Source organism: Microcebus murinus, chromosome 9 (genome assembly GCF_040939455.1).
Source record: "Microcebus murinus isolate Inina chromosome 9, M.murinus_Inina_mat1.0, whole genome shotgun sequence".
Classification (NCBI taxonomy): domain Eukaryota; kingdom Metazoa; phylum Chordata; class Mammalia; order Primates; family Cheirogaleidae; genus Microcebus; species Microcebus murinus.
In genome coordinates this window covers 7,538,961-7,553,724 of record NC_134112.1, presented here as the reverse complement: position 1 = coordinate 7,553,724, position 14,764 = coordinate 7,538,961, and the positions used below count along the sequence as shown (strand labels likewise).

Sequence of the window (14,764 nt, the reverse complement as noted above, 5' to 3'; positions counted from 1 at the left end):
TAGAGATAGTGGTGGGGGCACTGAACAAGCCACATCATTTCCACGGGGCAGCAAGGGCCCCCGGAGCTACCGAGCACCATCACCAGGTACCTAGGCCACCAGGTGTCCACCTGGGCATGTGCCAATTTACCAGGCGCTACTGCTCAAGTCTTTCCCCACGTGAAGATGCAGTTCCAATGGAGAAGTCCTGAATCCGTGGCTAGTGATGGGGCCATTCAGGATTCCCCAGCACAGTGCTGAGGCATGGGTGATCACGGAACCCCAGTATTGGAGGAAGTCTGCAATCTTTCCTTGATGCTGCTACCCTCATGGGCCTTGTTTTCTAGAAAATTCTGCACTCTTTGATATTTCCCTACAGCTGCACAAAGCCTTCACTCCAGCCTGAGGCTCAGCCATGGCCATGCGTATCTCCCCACAGCCGTGGGAACTGGAATCCCCCTGAGAGCACTTGGCCTACTCAGGTGCTAGAACTCACACTGCCCAGAGACTCGGCTGGGAGCCAGCGGTCCTGTTAGTCTGACTTTATCATATCTCCATGCTGTTCTGTCCCGGGCAGACAGTGGGTACTCAGTACATGTGGAACTGAAGGATAGTGTTCCCCGAGGCCCGCAGAGTCTGCCCACCTGCCCTCATCCCGCCCTCCTGCACACATCTCCCCGGTCACTCCAAACCTCTCCCCTTGCCACCTCCCCTCATGTCTTCACCTGGGCCATTGTCTCTGTGTGAACCTCCCTCCCCACTCTTCCCTCTGGCAAACTCCCCACGATTTCACCTTCAGCTCACATGCAAATGCCACTGTGAGCTGGTTCTCCAGTTTCCAAAGAACGGGCTGTCCCCACCACGCCACAGGCTCCCGTGCAGCACAAGCCCCTGTGTGGAAAGTATCTTTCTCTCTGTGTGTCCTCTGAACCGTGAGGTCCTTGAGAGCCAGAGTCAGACTTAATTTGTCTCTGTGTAAGTATCGTCACCTACATCGGACTGTAAGGCAGGTCTGTAGCGGGAACGCCAGGCTGACGCCTTGAGAAGCCATTCCCATGCTGTCCGCGGAGAGCGCGCCCGCCTGCCCAGCGGGCCCCACCTGCCCAGTGCGCCCCACCTGCCCAGCAGGCCCCACCTTCCCAGTGGGCCCCACCTGCCCAGCGCGCCCCACCTGCCCAGCGCGCCCCACCTGCCCAGCGGGCCCCACCTGCCCAGCGGGCCCCACCTGCCCAGCGGGGCCCACCTGCCCAGCGGGCCCCACCTGCCCAGCGGGCCCCACCTGCCCAGCGCGCCCACCTGCCCAGCGCGCCCCACCTGCCCAGCGGGGCCCACCTGCCCAGCGCGCCCCACCTGCCCAGCGGGCCCCACCTGCCCAGCGGGGCCCACCTGCCCAGCGCGCCCACCTGCCCAGCGCGCCCCACCTGCCCAGCGCGCCCCACCTGCCCAGCGCGCCCCACCTGCCCAGCGGGCCCCACCTGCCCAGCGCGCCCACCTGCCCAGCGCGCCCCACCTGCCCAGCGCGCCCCACCTGCCCAGCGGGCCCCACCTGCCCAGCGCGCCCCACCTGCCCAGCGGGCCCACCTGCCCAGCGCGCCCCACCTGCCCAGCGGGCCCCACCTGCCCAGCGCGCCCCACCTGCCCAGCCTGGCTCACCTTCCGTAGACATGGCTGATGGAGCGGCTTCCCGTGGTGAAGGTGCCGTCCCCAAAGTCCCACAGGTAGGCAACATCTGTGCCAAAGTTGATCCTGCACTCAAAGGCCACGCTGGCGTTTACCAGAGCCGAGGGGGGGGACAGGAGCCGATTGGCCACGATATTCTTCTGCACCCTGATGAGGTGGGGCTCGGAGACCACACTGCCGAGCCTGTTGGACGCCTCGACTGTCACACGGTACCTGCAGGACGGAGCCAGGAGGCAGAAGGCGAGGTAAGAACAGTGTCAGAGCTAGAGAGAATTCCTACATCACTTCAAGAGAAAGGCAGGTGACGGGCAAAGCATTTAATTTGTAAGAATTATCACAGTACACAGTGATTTTCATCTGATTCGGGAGAAGGAATAATCTTTTCAACCACCGCCTCTTCCTTACTTAATTCACTTCACAGTGAGGGCAAGCATTGCTGCGCTTCCTTAGAGGAGGAGGTTTTGAGGTCAAGCGGGTGGCTGAGATGGGATTTGAACGTAGGACTGTCTGATTTCAAAGCCCTACACCTTTTCACTTAGTTCAAGCTGAAGGGGAATAAGTCTCTCTTCCTTTGACTCTGATGTTTGATTTCAATTCACAGAAGCACTCAGTGGCTCATTATAACACAAATGTAATGTCCTTAAAATTATTTTGTTAGTAGCATGATAACATTCAGACTGAATTTAGGCTGTAGTACAAACAGCTGCCCATCATGACGACTGTTTTTACTGACCACTGGGGGATGCTGAGTCTTTTTGTAATGCTTCTTGAAGTTGTCCTCACTGGTGGGTCCTCTCCGAAATGCCACACAAACTCCAGGGGTGTTGTTTCCTTGCTAACAGCTGCAAACACAATGTCTGCGTCTGCGGCAAACACACTTCCGTTTGTGTAGACAGAGACAGCTGTGGCAAAAGAAAGGGAGGTGTGGCTATGCCAACACAGAAGGGCTGGAATCCACCCGCGATATTGGTGCCTCTGTGGGGACTTGAGTGACGGGCAGGGAGCCTCTGAGCATGGACGCAGGGCCATGCCTGGTGCAGCTGGCAGGACCTGGCAGTGCTGGCCCAAGTGCGAAGGGCACCAGCATAACAGCTTATAAGGTGACAAGGCCAACGCTTTCTGGAATTTGGCTCAAAAGAAGATGATGGTATGTGGAGCTGGCAGGTGACTGTCTGTGATAACCCACCTTGCTTTCTCATTCATTCAGATGGAAGCCTTAATGCCTATGTTTTCTAGAAAAGTCCTAGAACAAATTGCAGGTGAATGAAGACCCTGGTCAAGGACAAATGGATGTCTTAGGCAGAGCTGATAATAAAACCTAGTGCCATCTGTGGCTTTCCTAATCTCAACTAATTTTGTGAGGGAGATTTTAGTAAATCTGGAATTAAAACAAAAACATACATTGCATCTTATACCAAACAGTCATGGTGAGCCAAGCCTGGCTGTCACCCACTCGGGCTTGAGAAATAAAAGACACATTATATGAAGGAATAGATGGGAAACGGTGCATAACAACAGTGCCTGAAATGAAAAAAAAAAAGAAGTCTTAATTTAATTCACTCATCTCATGCAACATATGGTCAATATTTTCCCATTTTTAACTTTGCCTCTTTGAATTCCAATAAATTTCAAAATTCTAAGTACGTGCTCTGAAATCAAACAGACCTGGGAAACAAAAACTTTGTCAAAGAATTTCTCTAATTAAAATTTTCCTTAAATATTTTCTCTCTGTCTCCCAAGCACTCCCTAAATAACAGTAAATATGTTAATTCCTTTGAAATATGTTAATTACTTTGCTAGATGGCCTTGTTTTTAAAGTATTCCTCCAATGTGTACACTAAGTAGTCTTTACTTCACAGGGGTTCTTGAACGGGGGTCCATAGATAAGCCTCACCCATTTAAGTCCTATAAAATGTAAGATTTTGCATGCATATATACATATATACACACACTACACATACATACATACCATATATGCAACACATACCACACATACACCACACATAATACACACACATACCACACACATACACCACACACATACCACACACCTACATACCACATGTGCAAACACACCTCCCACACCCCTGCCCCACACCGTACATACACACCATACACATACATATGTATGTACATATTAGGAGGCAGATATCAAACACTGTTTTCTAGAAGAAGACTGTGATGTCTAAGATTTGGAACAACTCATTTATCATAAAGAAATATTAAGAAGGGAGTTGGGGTTGTTTATTATTATTGCTGTTCTCCTGCATAGTTTTTCTCTAAAGAGAAAATGCTTGTTTGTAACAGAGATAAAGTGCAATGGAAATTTTTTCCTTCAGCAATGCATTAGAATTTTTGAAAAATAAATATTGCATGAATAAGAGTGGCATGTCTCATTAACAATGCCTGAAAATAAACCCCGAGCACAATCTAGTAGTCAAAAAGTGTAAGGAAAATACAATTTACGGATTTGCACAAGATTACCTAGTTATTAATCTGCCCGGGCTGGATTAAAACCCAGACCTTCTGATTCTAAATCCTGGCATGGAACCAACAGGGATTTACGAGGACTGTGCTCTCACATTGGCTACACGGGCTGCTTACTTATTCAGGCTTTGAGACAAGTCGATATGAATGACCAACTGGCTAGTTAGGGTATGTGGGCAGGTTAAAAATATCCTCCCATACATATTTAATAATTCTTAGATGGACAGGTTCTCACCAGGCTGATCGTAAGTAAATGTGTGGAACAGTTAGAAAGACTTCTCATACAAATGAGTTCACAGGGACCCACCCCATCTCTGGAGCCTCCTTTTTCCTATTTCTGAGAATGTGAATGCCTCATCCCATTCATGTAGGCGGGCACTTGGGCTTACATGGCTGGCTCTGTTGTGAGGTGTTGGGACTCATCCCTCCATGCTGTGTGGCTGGGCTTCCCCATCCCCACCCCCACTGCCCTGAGCTTCTGGTTCCTCCTACGCAAAACTGACAGGTAGCTGTGAGGATGAAGTGAGGCATCTGAGAGGCACGAGCAGAGCACCTGGCACACTCGGGCGAGCACTCGATGCTCTGTCCTGGTTCTGTGCTCTGGCTCACAGCCATGCCATTGCCCCAAACGGCCCGTGCTACACGCCTCCTCGTGCATGCCAGCTCCCACCTGACAGGCCTGTGCCCACTGTCCTCATGCATGCCAGCTCCCACCTGACAGGCCTGTGCCCACTGTCCTCATGCATGCCAGCTCCCACCTGACAGGCCTGTCCCCACCGTTAGGCACAATCCCATCACCTGAAATCTCGCTGCCCTACCATGCCCTTCCTGAGGCACTTTTATGTCTTATCTCATCTTGTTCCCATACATGTCTTAATGCCTTTACTAAATGATACATTCCTTGAGACTAGGACCTTGTATGACTTCATTTTGTGTCCCCCAGAGCACGGTATTCTGTAAGAAATATTTTCCTAATGAGGGAAGAATAAATGATGCATGTATCAAATTTAGAATTGCTATAACTCGAATGATATAATGAAAGCAGAGAGAGTCCTGCTTTACTCATAGCTGAGGTCTGGTTGCTCAGTCTCCAGACAGAGGCCTTACTTTTCTGATTCACATGGGAGCCAAGAAATTCAAGAACTTCATCCTCATGGACACTGCTAGAGTTCATGAACACAGACAGTGCCTCATGGCCAATTTCCACATAATAAGGCCCAAGCTCCACTTCAGCTCCAGGAAACTCATGATAAATGACCGCCTTGAGAACATAGACTCCTTCTGAAAAAAGAAGAGAGAATGGACATTTGATTAATTTTTAAAAGCAGGCATACCAGCATTTGTGGAATGGTCATAGTGGGGTGGCCAATACGGGAACTGATACTGTAATGGTGATTCTTCTCATCTCCCGTGGCAGCAGGGGCACTTCCTGGCCGTGACCCGCACAGTGGCACAGAGCCCCACACTCCACACGGCTCTGTGTGTAGTTGAATGCTCTGCTTTTTTGAAAATCTTAGTAATTATTTTAGCAAGAGGCCTGGCCTCACATTTTCATTTCCTACTGGGCCCTGAGAATTATGTAGACGATCTTGTGCAGTAGGAAATATTCATAAGAATGAAAATAAATATTGGTCATCCCACAGCTAGGCAAAACAAAAAACAAAACCAAAAGCAAACAACTTAAACAGCCAAATGGGACTATATCAAAGAAATATTATGGCAGATTATGAAAATGGCCCCAAACCCTGACCCTGTTTGTATACCCTTACAGTATGACTATAGTATGATTTTGTGGCTCCTCTCATTAAGTTATGGAGCCTATTTCTTCACCCCTCATGGGTGCTGGTCTTATGGCCAATGGATTTGCAAAGTGCTTGCACCTTTGGGCATACTCTGTCCTGCTTGTCTTGGGACCCCTGTCATTGCTACCATGCGAGGTAGTACTGGCCAAGCCTGCTGAAGGGTGAGGGACACATGACTGAGTTGCTGCATGGCCCCAGCCAGGGCCAGCTCATCCAGGAGGACAGCCACATGGCTGGAGGGCAGCTGGCTGCAGATCCATGAACCAGCCCATTGGAGGCCAGCCCAGGCCTGAAGATCCCCCAACAGAACTGTGAGTTAACTGCATGGTTGTGTTTTAAGGCACTAAGTTTGGGGTGGTTTGTCAACATAGCAATAAATTGTGGATATAATTCCACTGAACAGGAGAGGCGTTAGCCATTCTCTAACACTGATCACACACACAACAGTCAATTTCTATTAATATCATGAGAGAAACTATCCTCAGGTCTCAGCACCAGGAATAACGGCATGGAGCAAACTGTACATTTGACCATGTCATTCCTCAGCTTGAACATGCTGGGTGACTCCTGATGTGTCACAAGAGCAAATCGGTAGCAGAGCCCCTTGCCCCAGCTGGTCTCAACCACTGGCCTCTGGCTCCCCCAGGCACACGCCTGACTCCCCATACATGCAGAACCAGGCTCTGCTCCTCAGATACCAGTTTCTCTCACAGATCTGCCCGTCGCAGCCTCCTCCAGTTTACAACATCATTCCCCATGTCTCCACCTGGCCAACTGGCCTCTACCATGAGCCTCTGCACAACCCCGGCAGGATCTGTGGCTCCACCCAGCATCTGTCCACATAACCTGAGTCGTGCTTCCCTCAGCCTTACTACACTCTCTGTCTTCCTTGTCCCAAAACGTCATCACAGAGCACTTAGTAGAAAATCAATGAAGGCCTATTACGTGACCAGTCCAGTTTTGCTGAATGGAATACTGAAGTTCAAAAGGCCAAATGATTTGCCCTAGGCCTAGAGGATGCAATGATTTCTTAGGAATTAAGATATATCTTCTCTTTTCACTCTCTGCATCCAAATTATGTAGAATAAATATGTGGATCTAGGAAAGTTGCAAGTAGTAGCACAGAATATGGAAAAGAGGGAATGACTTTAAAGAATAACAGCATACCTCTGAGGAAGAGCAGTGCACAAGGTAGTACACAGGAGGACTACTGTATACTGTGAACACTGTGATGAACAGAAGCAGAGAGAAGGGCATCTGGTACCAAATGGGTCAGGTTAACATACACAAGAAACAGGTATACTTTCCCAAATTGTATTCTCACTTGGAAGCTACATCTTAAATGCTGAAACATCATTTATAACTTTATTCCAATTTTCTTGCAATATTACTTTTCACAACTCTGTCCAAAAAAGTTCTGCACATGGAGTCTAATGAGTAGAAAATGAAAATGGACACCCATGCAGGCTGTCACACTCACAGGAACCAACACTTAATTAAGAGTATGCTATGTGTTTTAAAAGGCAGATTTCATGACCACAAGTTAGAAAAGGCAGTTTATATAATAATTAAGAGAATCCTCTATGGTCTCAGAGGAATTTGGCATTGGAACCATGTGACCAAATCTTAAACATACATTACTCGTAAGTTAAATTAAGACTTATCCTGATGGGAAATGTAATACCCAATTCCTTTTTTACTCTTAAAGCAACAAAGAAATCAATGAACACGTATTAAAGATGTAGATGCTTAAAATTAATAAAACAAATTCTGATTTGAACACAGAGACATAGCTTTCCACTTAATCTTCTAGGATTTAATCCAAAGGCAAAAGGGAAAACAGTGAACAAAAATAAAAACTCTTTCTTTCTTTCTGTTTTTTTTTTGTGTGTGTAAAACTGTGAGGTAGCTAGCATGTTCAGAATATAAAACAGATGCTAGAGCTGCCCAAAGCAGCACATATCAAGCATGGATGAACAGGAACTGTCCTAGCTAGAGGAAAAAGAGGAGATGCCCTAAAGTGAGAACTCAGTGGCAAAAGGACTCACTAGCTACGAATACCATCAACATGTACACATGGGTGCATGCACCACATCCACACACATCCACACACTCCACCTGCAAATAGCTAGTTCAGAAAAAAGGTAACTCTTTCAAAGAAAGAGATGAAGGAAGGCAGGCAGGGAAGAAAGGAGGAAAGGAGGGAAGGAGGGAGGGAGGAAAAGCGAGGGAAGGAGAGAAAGTAGGAAGGAAGCAGGAAAAAAAGAAGGGAAGAAAAAACATTCAGGAGATACAAGACACTATATGAGTTAAGAGGGGAAATTCAGGAGATTATAATAATAGATTAAGATCACTCACTAGAAAAACATTGTCCACAATGAGATAAAACGACTTAACAACTTGAGGAATCATTAGCTTTTGAGATGCGAGACCAGGGAGCAGAAATGAAAGAAATTAAGGCAACATTGCAAAGAATAATGGGGAATAGAAACTGCCAAACATGAAAGAAGGGATACAGAGGAAAATATTAGAAGTGCAGGCAAGATGAAATAAAAATAAAGAACAGAAAAATTAGAAAAGATAAAACAGATCTAACACATGTATGACCAATCTCCCAAAAAGAAAGCTGACATATTGAAATAGGAAAATATTTAAAGATATAATTAAAGAAATTTTCCCAGAAACAAAGGACAATGGTACACATCTATACATTGGACAGGTACATTGTGTGCCAGAGAAAGTAACACTGAGACACAGTCTAGTAAAGCTGCTGGGGTTGCAATAAAAAAATAATTCTTTGGCAGCTGGACAAAAATGTTACGGCATCTGTGAGGGGGAGAAAAAGAAGGCTGACCTAAGAGTCATCGCAACATAAGAAGACTACATGGGCAATTACATGGAGAGCTTCTTAAGACACAGATTGCTGGGGTCTACTGCCTGAATTTCTGATTGGGAGGTCTGGAGTCGGCTGCAAAGCTTAAAATATTGACTATCTACTTTTTACAGAAAAAAAGATAGCCAGTCACTGATTGGGGTAAATACCAAGAATTGGTACTGCTGTATCATATGGTAACTATATGCTTAATTTTTAAAGAAACTGTTAAAACATTTTCCAGATTGGTTGTACCATTTTGCATCCCCACTAAAAATGTGTGAGTACTTGTTGCTTTGCATCACACCAGCACTTGATATTGTCAGCATTTTTTATTTTAATCATTCTAAGAGTTGTATGGCAGTATCTCACTCACTATGGTTGTAATTTACATTTCCCCCAAAACTATGACATTGAACATTGCTTCACATGGTTATTTGCAATTTTTACATCCTCTTTCATGAAGTGTCCTCTCAAGTCTCTTGCCTATTTTTTATTTACATTTTTTTTAATTTAAGTGATTTTCAACAGTAACTGTTTTCAGAATTTTGCCTCTGCACAGAAAGAAGCCCATTGTATTAGCTGTGTGACTTCGTGGTAAATCCCTGTGTGTCACCACACCTACGTAGCAGAGTTGAGGGAAAGATTAAATGAGAAAAAGTGTGTAGAGAGTTGGCCACAGTGCAAACATGCAGACTCACCTACATGCACAGCGTACCTTGAGGTATCGTTATTGGAGCCAGGGAGGTTGACTGAGTCCAGAGGCATGGAGTGGGATTTCCCTTCTGTTCCAAGCACTGCCTCCCAGGTCCCCTAGCTCCCATCTCCTTCCCAGCCCGATGAGGACACAGTGTGCTGTACCTACCTGTCCCATACTGGTGGTAGGCGGTCACCACTGTTGCCTCAGACATGTTGTGAATCCTCATTTCAACACCAGAACCATCTCCAAAATCTATTGCTAGGCAAAGGGCCACTGCAGAAGCCATGTGAACACGGAATCCCAGATTAGGAGGTGCCTGAGCTTCTGTTTCTGGGAAGTGACAGATGACACAATCCATGGCATGATCAGGATCTTGAGCTGGGACGGCTCCAGGAGGATGTGGCATGAGGGGACAGAGCCTCTCGTGACCAGACTGGGATTCTGAGAGGCTGGGGGTGTGGGACGTGCCAGGCGGAAGGCCATGGGAGCTGTGGAAGAGAGGCAGAGGCTTCAGGAACGCGTCACCAGGTAGGGAGGGCGGGCGGGTGGGAAACAGCCAGGCCTGGGAATGGCAAGCTGAAGCAAGGTCTGAGAAACCCGATGAAATGCTTCACTTTCACTGGGCTCAAAGTGCGGTCCCGGGGCCAGCAGCATCAGCATGCCCTGGGCACTTGAGAGACATGCACGTTCTTGTCCTCGCCCAGACCCACGGAATCAGAAATACGAGTGGGGCCAGCAAGCCCCAGGAGACACTGAGGTCAGCACAAGTCTGAGAACCACTGCTCTAGTTGCATTAATAATAGCAAAATATAAATAGTTTCACTCAACACTGAATTCATGGACGTGAAAGGTGGTGTCTCCCATAAGTCACTACGCTCCATGTGGGGTTGGGTGCCATCATTTCTACATTTTTCCATGTAGCTCCTTGTTTAGCAAATCAGTTAGGGACCTGTGAAGAGTCTAGGCTGCTCAATCTTCAGCTTCCAATAATACAAGACTTTCATGATCATCATTTTTCTGTTAAAAGCTGTTCCAGGGTGAGGCATATAGTGTTGGTACAGTTAGGTAGCTGGCAGCATAAACAAAAATTTTTAAAAAATCCTCAAAGGAGGGCGAGAATACTTGCATGGAAGCGGAAATGGCTTAAGTATCTTAATGACCAATTTTCATGTGCTTTTGTATTTCCCTCCTCTCCACGTGGGCTGTGCATGTCCCGTTTAAATACACACGGGCAAAGCTTTAGTCTGATGTGAAAAATAAAGGCAACCAAATGACATGGATCTCTGATGGCAAACAATGGCCAATTACATCGTCTTTGGCTCTATGCTGCGGTAACTTGAAAAGCACCAGCTTCAACTGCAACTATAATAAAAGCAAACAACAAAGGTGCTAAGATCACCAAAGGGTTGGACATGGCTCCTGACTCAGGTCGAGAAAGGGTGCTGGCCTCCACACCACCCTCACCCTACCTTCTGGGGAAAGTGGGAAAGTGGGAAATCGGCCACAGGGGTGCTCTCTGGGTGCTGGTCCGAGCAGGTCCGGCTGCCGTGGTGGGGTTCCCCATCGTGGTAGTCCCAGGAAGCCGCTGCCTGGCCATGCCCTCTGCACGGCACAACAGTCCCAGGACACAGCAGGAAGCTTCGGTCTTGGAGCTGCAGAGGGCGGCTGCAGAAGAGGAGCCCTGGACCTTAAACGTTTAAGAACAGTGTGGGTTTACTGAACAGCCGAGTCTGGCATCAGCGCTCTGTGTCCTCCCTTGTCAAAAAGCCAACTTACTAAAGAGCCCTGCTGCTGCTGCTGAGGTCTCCGTTAGTGGGGTGTGTGCCTGAGAATAACAGGAGTCGTACTTTCCAGCACATTAGCAAAGACTGCGCCCTGCTGGCGCCAGCCGGAACTACAAGGCACATTTCTCCCGGAACTTCAGGATTGCTCATTAGCATGTTGCCCCTCAGCTAAGCCAATAGAAAACTAGCGGTTTTGTTCCGTCATCTATAGCTCTATAAAGTTGACAGCTGAGAGATGATTCTCTTGCAGATAATGAAAACATGAAATCTAAACAGACCTTTACTATAGTGACAAATTTTAGTAATGCCTTCAAACTGCCCGAGCATGTCCAAAGGACTTGGGAAGACAAAATATGGTTCCCTGACAAACTCCAAGGCCACCTGCACAGGAGACAGTCTCCCGGACTCTCATCAGCAGCCTTCTGATGAAATTAAATGGCAGAGGTCAGATACCAACCTGGAGTAGACCGAAGAATGTTCTGTCGGCTTTCCCTGCTGCACATAACCGCCAGTGACAGGATCTGGGGCCACTCCCGCTCCACACACTTGAGATTGTGACAGAAGGTGCACAGGGGAATCTGAATGTGAAGAAAATGCAAGAGAAAAGAAAAGCTGGTCGTGCTTCCATCACACATTTAGCTCGTTAGATTACTCATCAGTCATCCCCAGGGCTCTGCTGGGAAGACCCTCACTGTGACCACAGGCCTATTCCTGGCAGTGGGTCCCAGCCGCGACACAGGCACGTGACGTGGTCAAAGACCAAACCAGAAAGGCTGCAGCAGGTCCTCTAGGGAGAAGCTTTCAGGTAGAGTGGAGCCTACTGGAGCCATTTACTACAACCTGTGCCCACCAGGACACTGCTTCAACCCTAAAGGGTTGAGTCACATTCAGAACGACCTCTGTCTGCACTGTGGGGCCTGGGCTTGGCCAGAGTGCGCTGCTGTGCACTCCCCACAGGCACCGCCAGACTGTGCCAGGGGTTCATCTGTGACCATGAGAGGGGCCTCAGAGCGAGGCCTGATGGCAAATCCTGTCAGTCCTGTGCATTCAAAGCCTGGCTGGAAAGGAGGGCTCGGGAATGGGCAGGGATGAGAACCACTCAGCTGGCCACCTTCGTGCCCCTCTGTCATAGACCCTGCTCATAGCTGTCATCACCGCCCACTAGGCTGGTGAGCCCCAGTGAGCCTGCAAGAGGGAGTCGTGCCCAGAGGTCTCAGACACAGGATCCCTCCTTGGTTGTGGCCCTGGGCTCCTTTTCCTCGGGGCTCCTCCCTGGCAGGAACAGCCTCACTCTCACACCTGGCTCAAGAGAAGCCGAGTGTCTCTATCTCAGGCTGTTTCAGGGTGTCAGGCTGGTTTCAATCCGACCGGAAATACCCAGGACAACAAGGATTCCCAATGCTATAGCTGCTTGGCCTGGGCTTGCTGGGCTTTGCAGATAAGGTGGTACAGGCAAGCTGGGGGCACAGGGTCAGAGCTCAGGAGGCAAATCCTGGCTCTGAGCCTTGGAGGGGATGTGGGTGCCTCAGTCCCCCTCTGTGTAGCAGTCACCATTCCAGTGCCCGAGCCAATGTTCACCGTCAGTGCCTGCATTGCACGGAACACCGGAGAACAGACTGGGGACCAAATCCAGCGGTGCAATGTCCTGGTGCTGTGAAGCACACTGTGATGGCCAGGCTGCTGCCTGCTGCTCTGGGCCTCGTGGCACAGGGACACACGTGCTGCCCGCTCCATCGGCAGAATCCCGCTGCCAGGCACTTTCAGTGGTACATCCTCCTGGATCTTCCATCCGCCCAGAGAGGCATCCTGAGCCACTTCAGCTGTTCTACTGTGATAGTCTAGTCTGCTCACCATCCTGCTCATTTGCTTCCTTTTTATATTTCTTTTTTTTCTTTTTATATTTTGATGGTCCTTATAGACCAGCTACAGTAGAATCCTTTTTTTTCCCTTCATATCTCTTGATTTCTTAATGTAATAATTTCATTAAAAAAAAATTCCAGCATGGCTTAGCTGAGCCCCAGGGAAAAAGGCAAAGGTCATGTGTATCTGCTCAGGTTCAGTGTCAAGAGAACAGAGTGGGGCTGGCTTGGGGCAGGGGTTGTGCTCACAGGACTCAGGAGGTAGGCACAGTGGGACCCCCACCCAGCCCCACTCTGCTCAAAGCTAAGAGGGTCTCCTGTTTCCAGGAAGGAAGCGCCTTTCTTCCCACACACACATTTCTCCCCACGCATGCACACTGGCCAGAGGTTTGCTCACCCAACCCCGTCTGGTTTGCTACCACTGAGAGCCAGGTAAGGGCAGCGCCAGCCAGCAGAGGTGGGGAGTGCAGCCGGGGAGCTCCGGTGCGGGGAGAAGCCAGCCCTGCTCATTTGCCGTGCTGGTGTCTGGCCCCGCATGCATGCACAGGCCACATGGCAGAGACAAGGACAGCATTCCCACGGAGGTACTCAGGGAACACTCATTCCAGTTGAAGATTTCTCTTTAACTGAACAATTACTTACATTTTACCTGTGTTTCTAAGTACTTTCTTAAAAATAAACTGCAAAATTCTTCATTAGTTGACCCTATTGGAGGGCACTCGAGAAAATCATCCTGCCTGAGCTATAAAGCACGTTTGCTTAACTGGGATCCAGAGAGTGCACCTATTGGCCGAGGAGAATCCAAGGAGTGAGAATTTCACGCTGAGATGCTCTACCCTGGATTGAATGCCACACAGAAGGACAACCAAAGGGCCTAAGCTATCAAACTTCTGGGGCGCAGACAAATCTTTCCCGAAAAAGTAAGGCTTACTGTTAGCAAAACGGATTTGAAAGGCAATAGCCTTGGGCCTGCCCATCCAGTACTGCTGCCAGCAAAGACCCTGAGAGGGTCGTGGAACAGAGTCAGGTGTGAGGAGTGGCCTTTCCTCACGCTGTGGCCCTCACTGGCTTTCCTTTCTCCATATTCCCACACAGTGGCTGAATTGTGTTCTTCCCAGTCTCAGGGTGGACCTGGACCTTGGTCTCCCAGGGCATGCTGCCCGCATGACGCTCCGCCTTGGCTGCATCCTGTTAGCTTCTCCCAGACCCGCACCCCCATCTGCTCTCTGGAATGTTAGGACCATGGTCCAAGGCTTGGTGGGAAAGGCCTAGGAACTCAGAAGGGCATGTGCAGGTGCTCTGAGCTTTCTTCCTCCTTCTATACTTGCCACACAGAACAAAACATGCCTCTGACCCTGTCCCTTCCCTGCTGACACCCTGCTGACCCCAGAGTGCCAGAGATGAAACACGCTCCCAAGCAGGACTCCCAGGGCTCACATAAGGTGCCTGCTCCATCCTTCCTGCAGCCTCTCCTGCCCACTCCCTCCGCAGTTCTTACCAGACACCGGCGATGTGGACTCGCAAGGCCCGGCCCCCTTTCCTGTGAGAGGGCCTTGCCCCCCACACCCCCCATACCGGGCTTGGCTGCTTCCTGGGAGAGA

The 14,764-nt window shown here is 49.0% G+C and overlaps 1 protein-coding gene across 1 annotated transcript in view; it reads right to left on the bottom strand.

The window, feature by feature from the left end:
* PKD1L1 (polycystin 1 like 1, transient receptor potential channel interacting) overlaps positions 1-13,158 on the bottom strand; it is a 111,146-nt gene extending 97,988 nt beyond the window's left edge. Inside the window, 10 exon segments of the mRNA XM_076006209.1 lie at positions 1,633-1,872; positions 2,393-2,561; positions 3,061-3,180; positions 5,254-5,427; positions 6,027-6,196; positions 9,523-10,008; positions 10,990-11,207; positions 11,762-11,849; positions 11,997-12,091; positions 12,856-13,158. Of these exon segments, the coding sequence (XP_075862324.1) occupies positions 1,633-1,872; positions 2,393-2,561; positions 3,061-3,180; positions 5,254-5,427; positions 6,027-6,196; positions 9,523-10,008; positions 10,990-11,207; positions 11,762-11,849; positions 11,997-12,091; positions 12,856-13,158 (2,063 nt within the window).
* Positions 13,159-14,764: the final 1,606 nt, after the last annotated feature.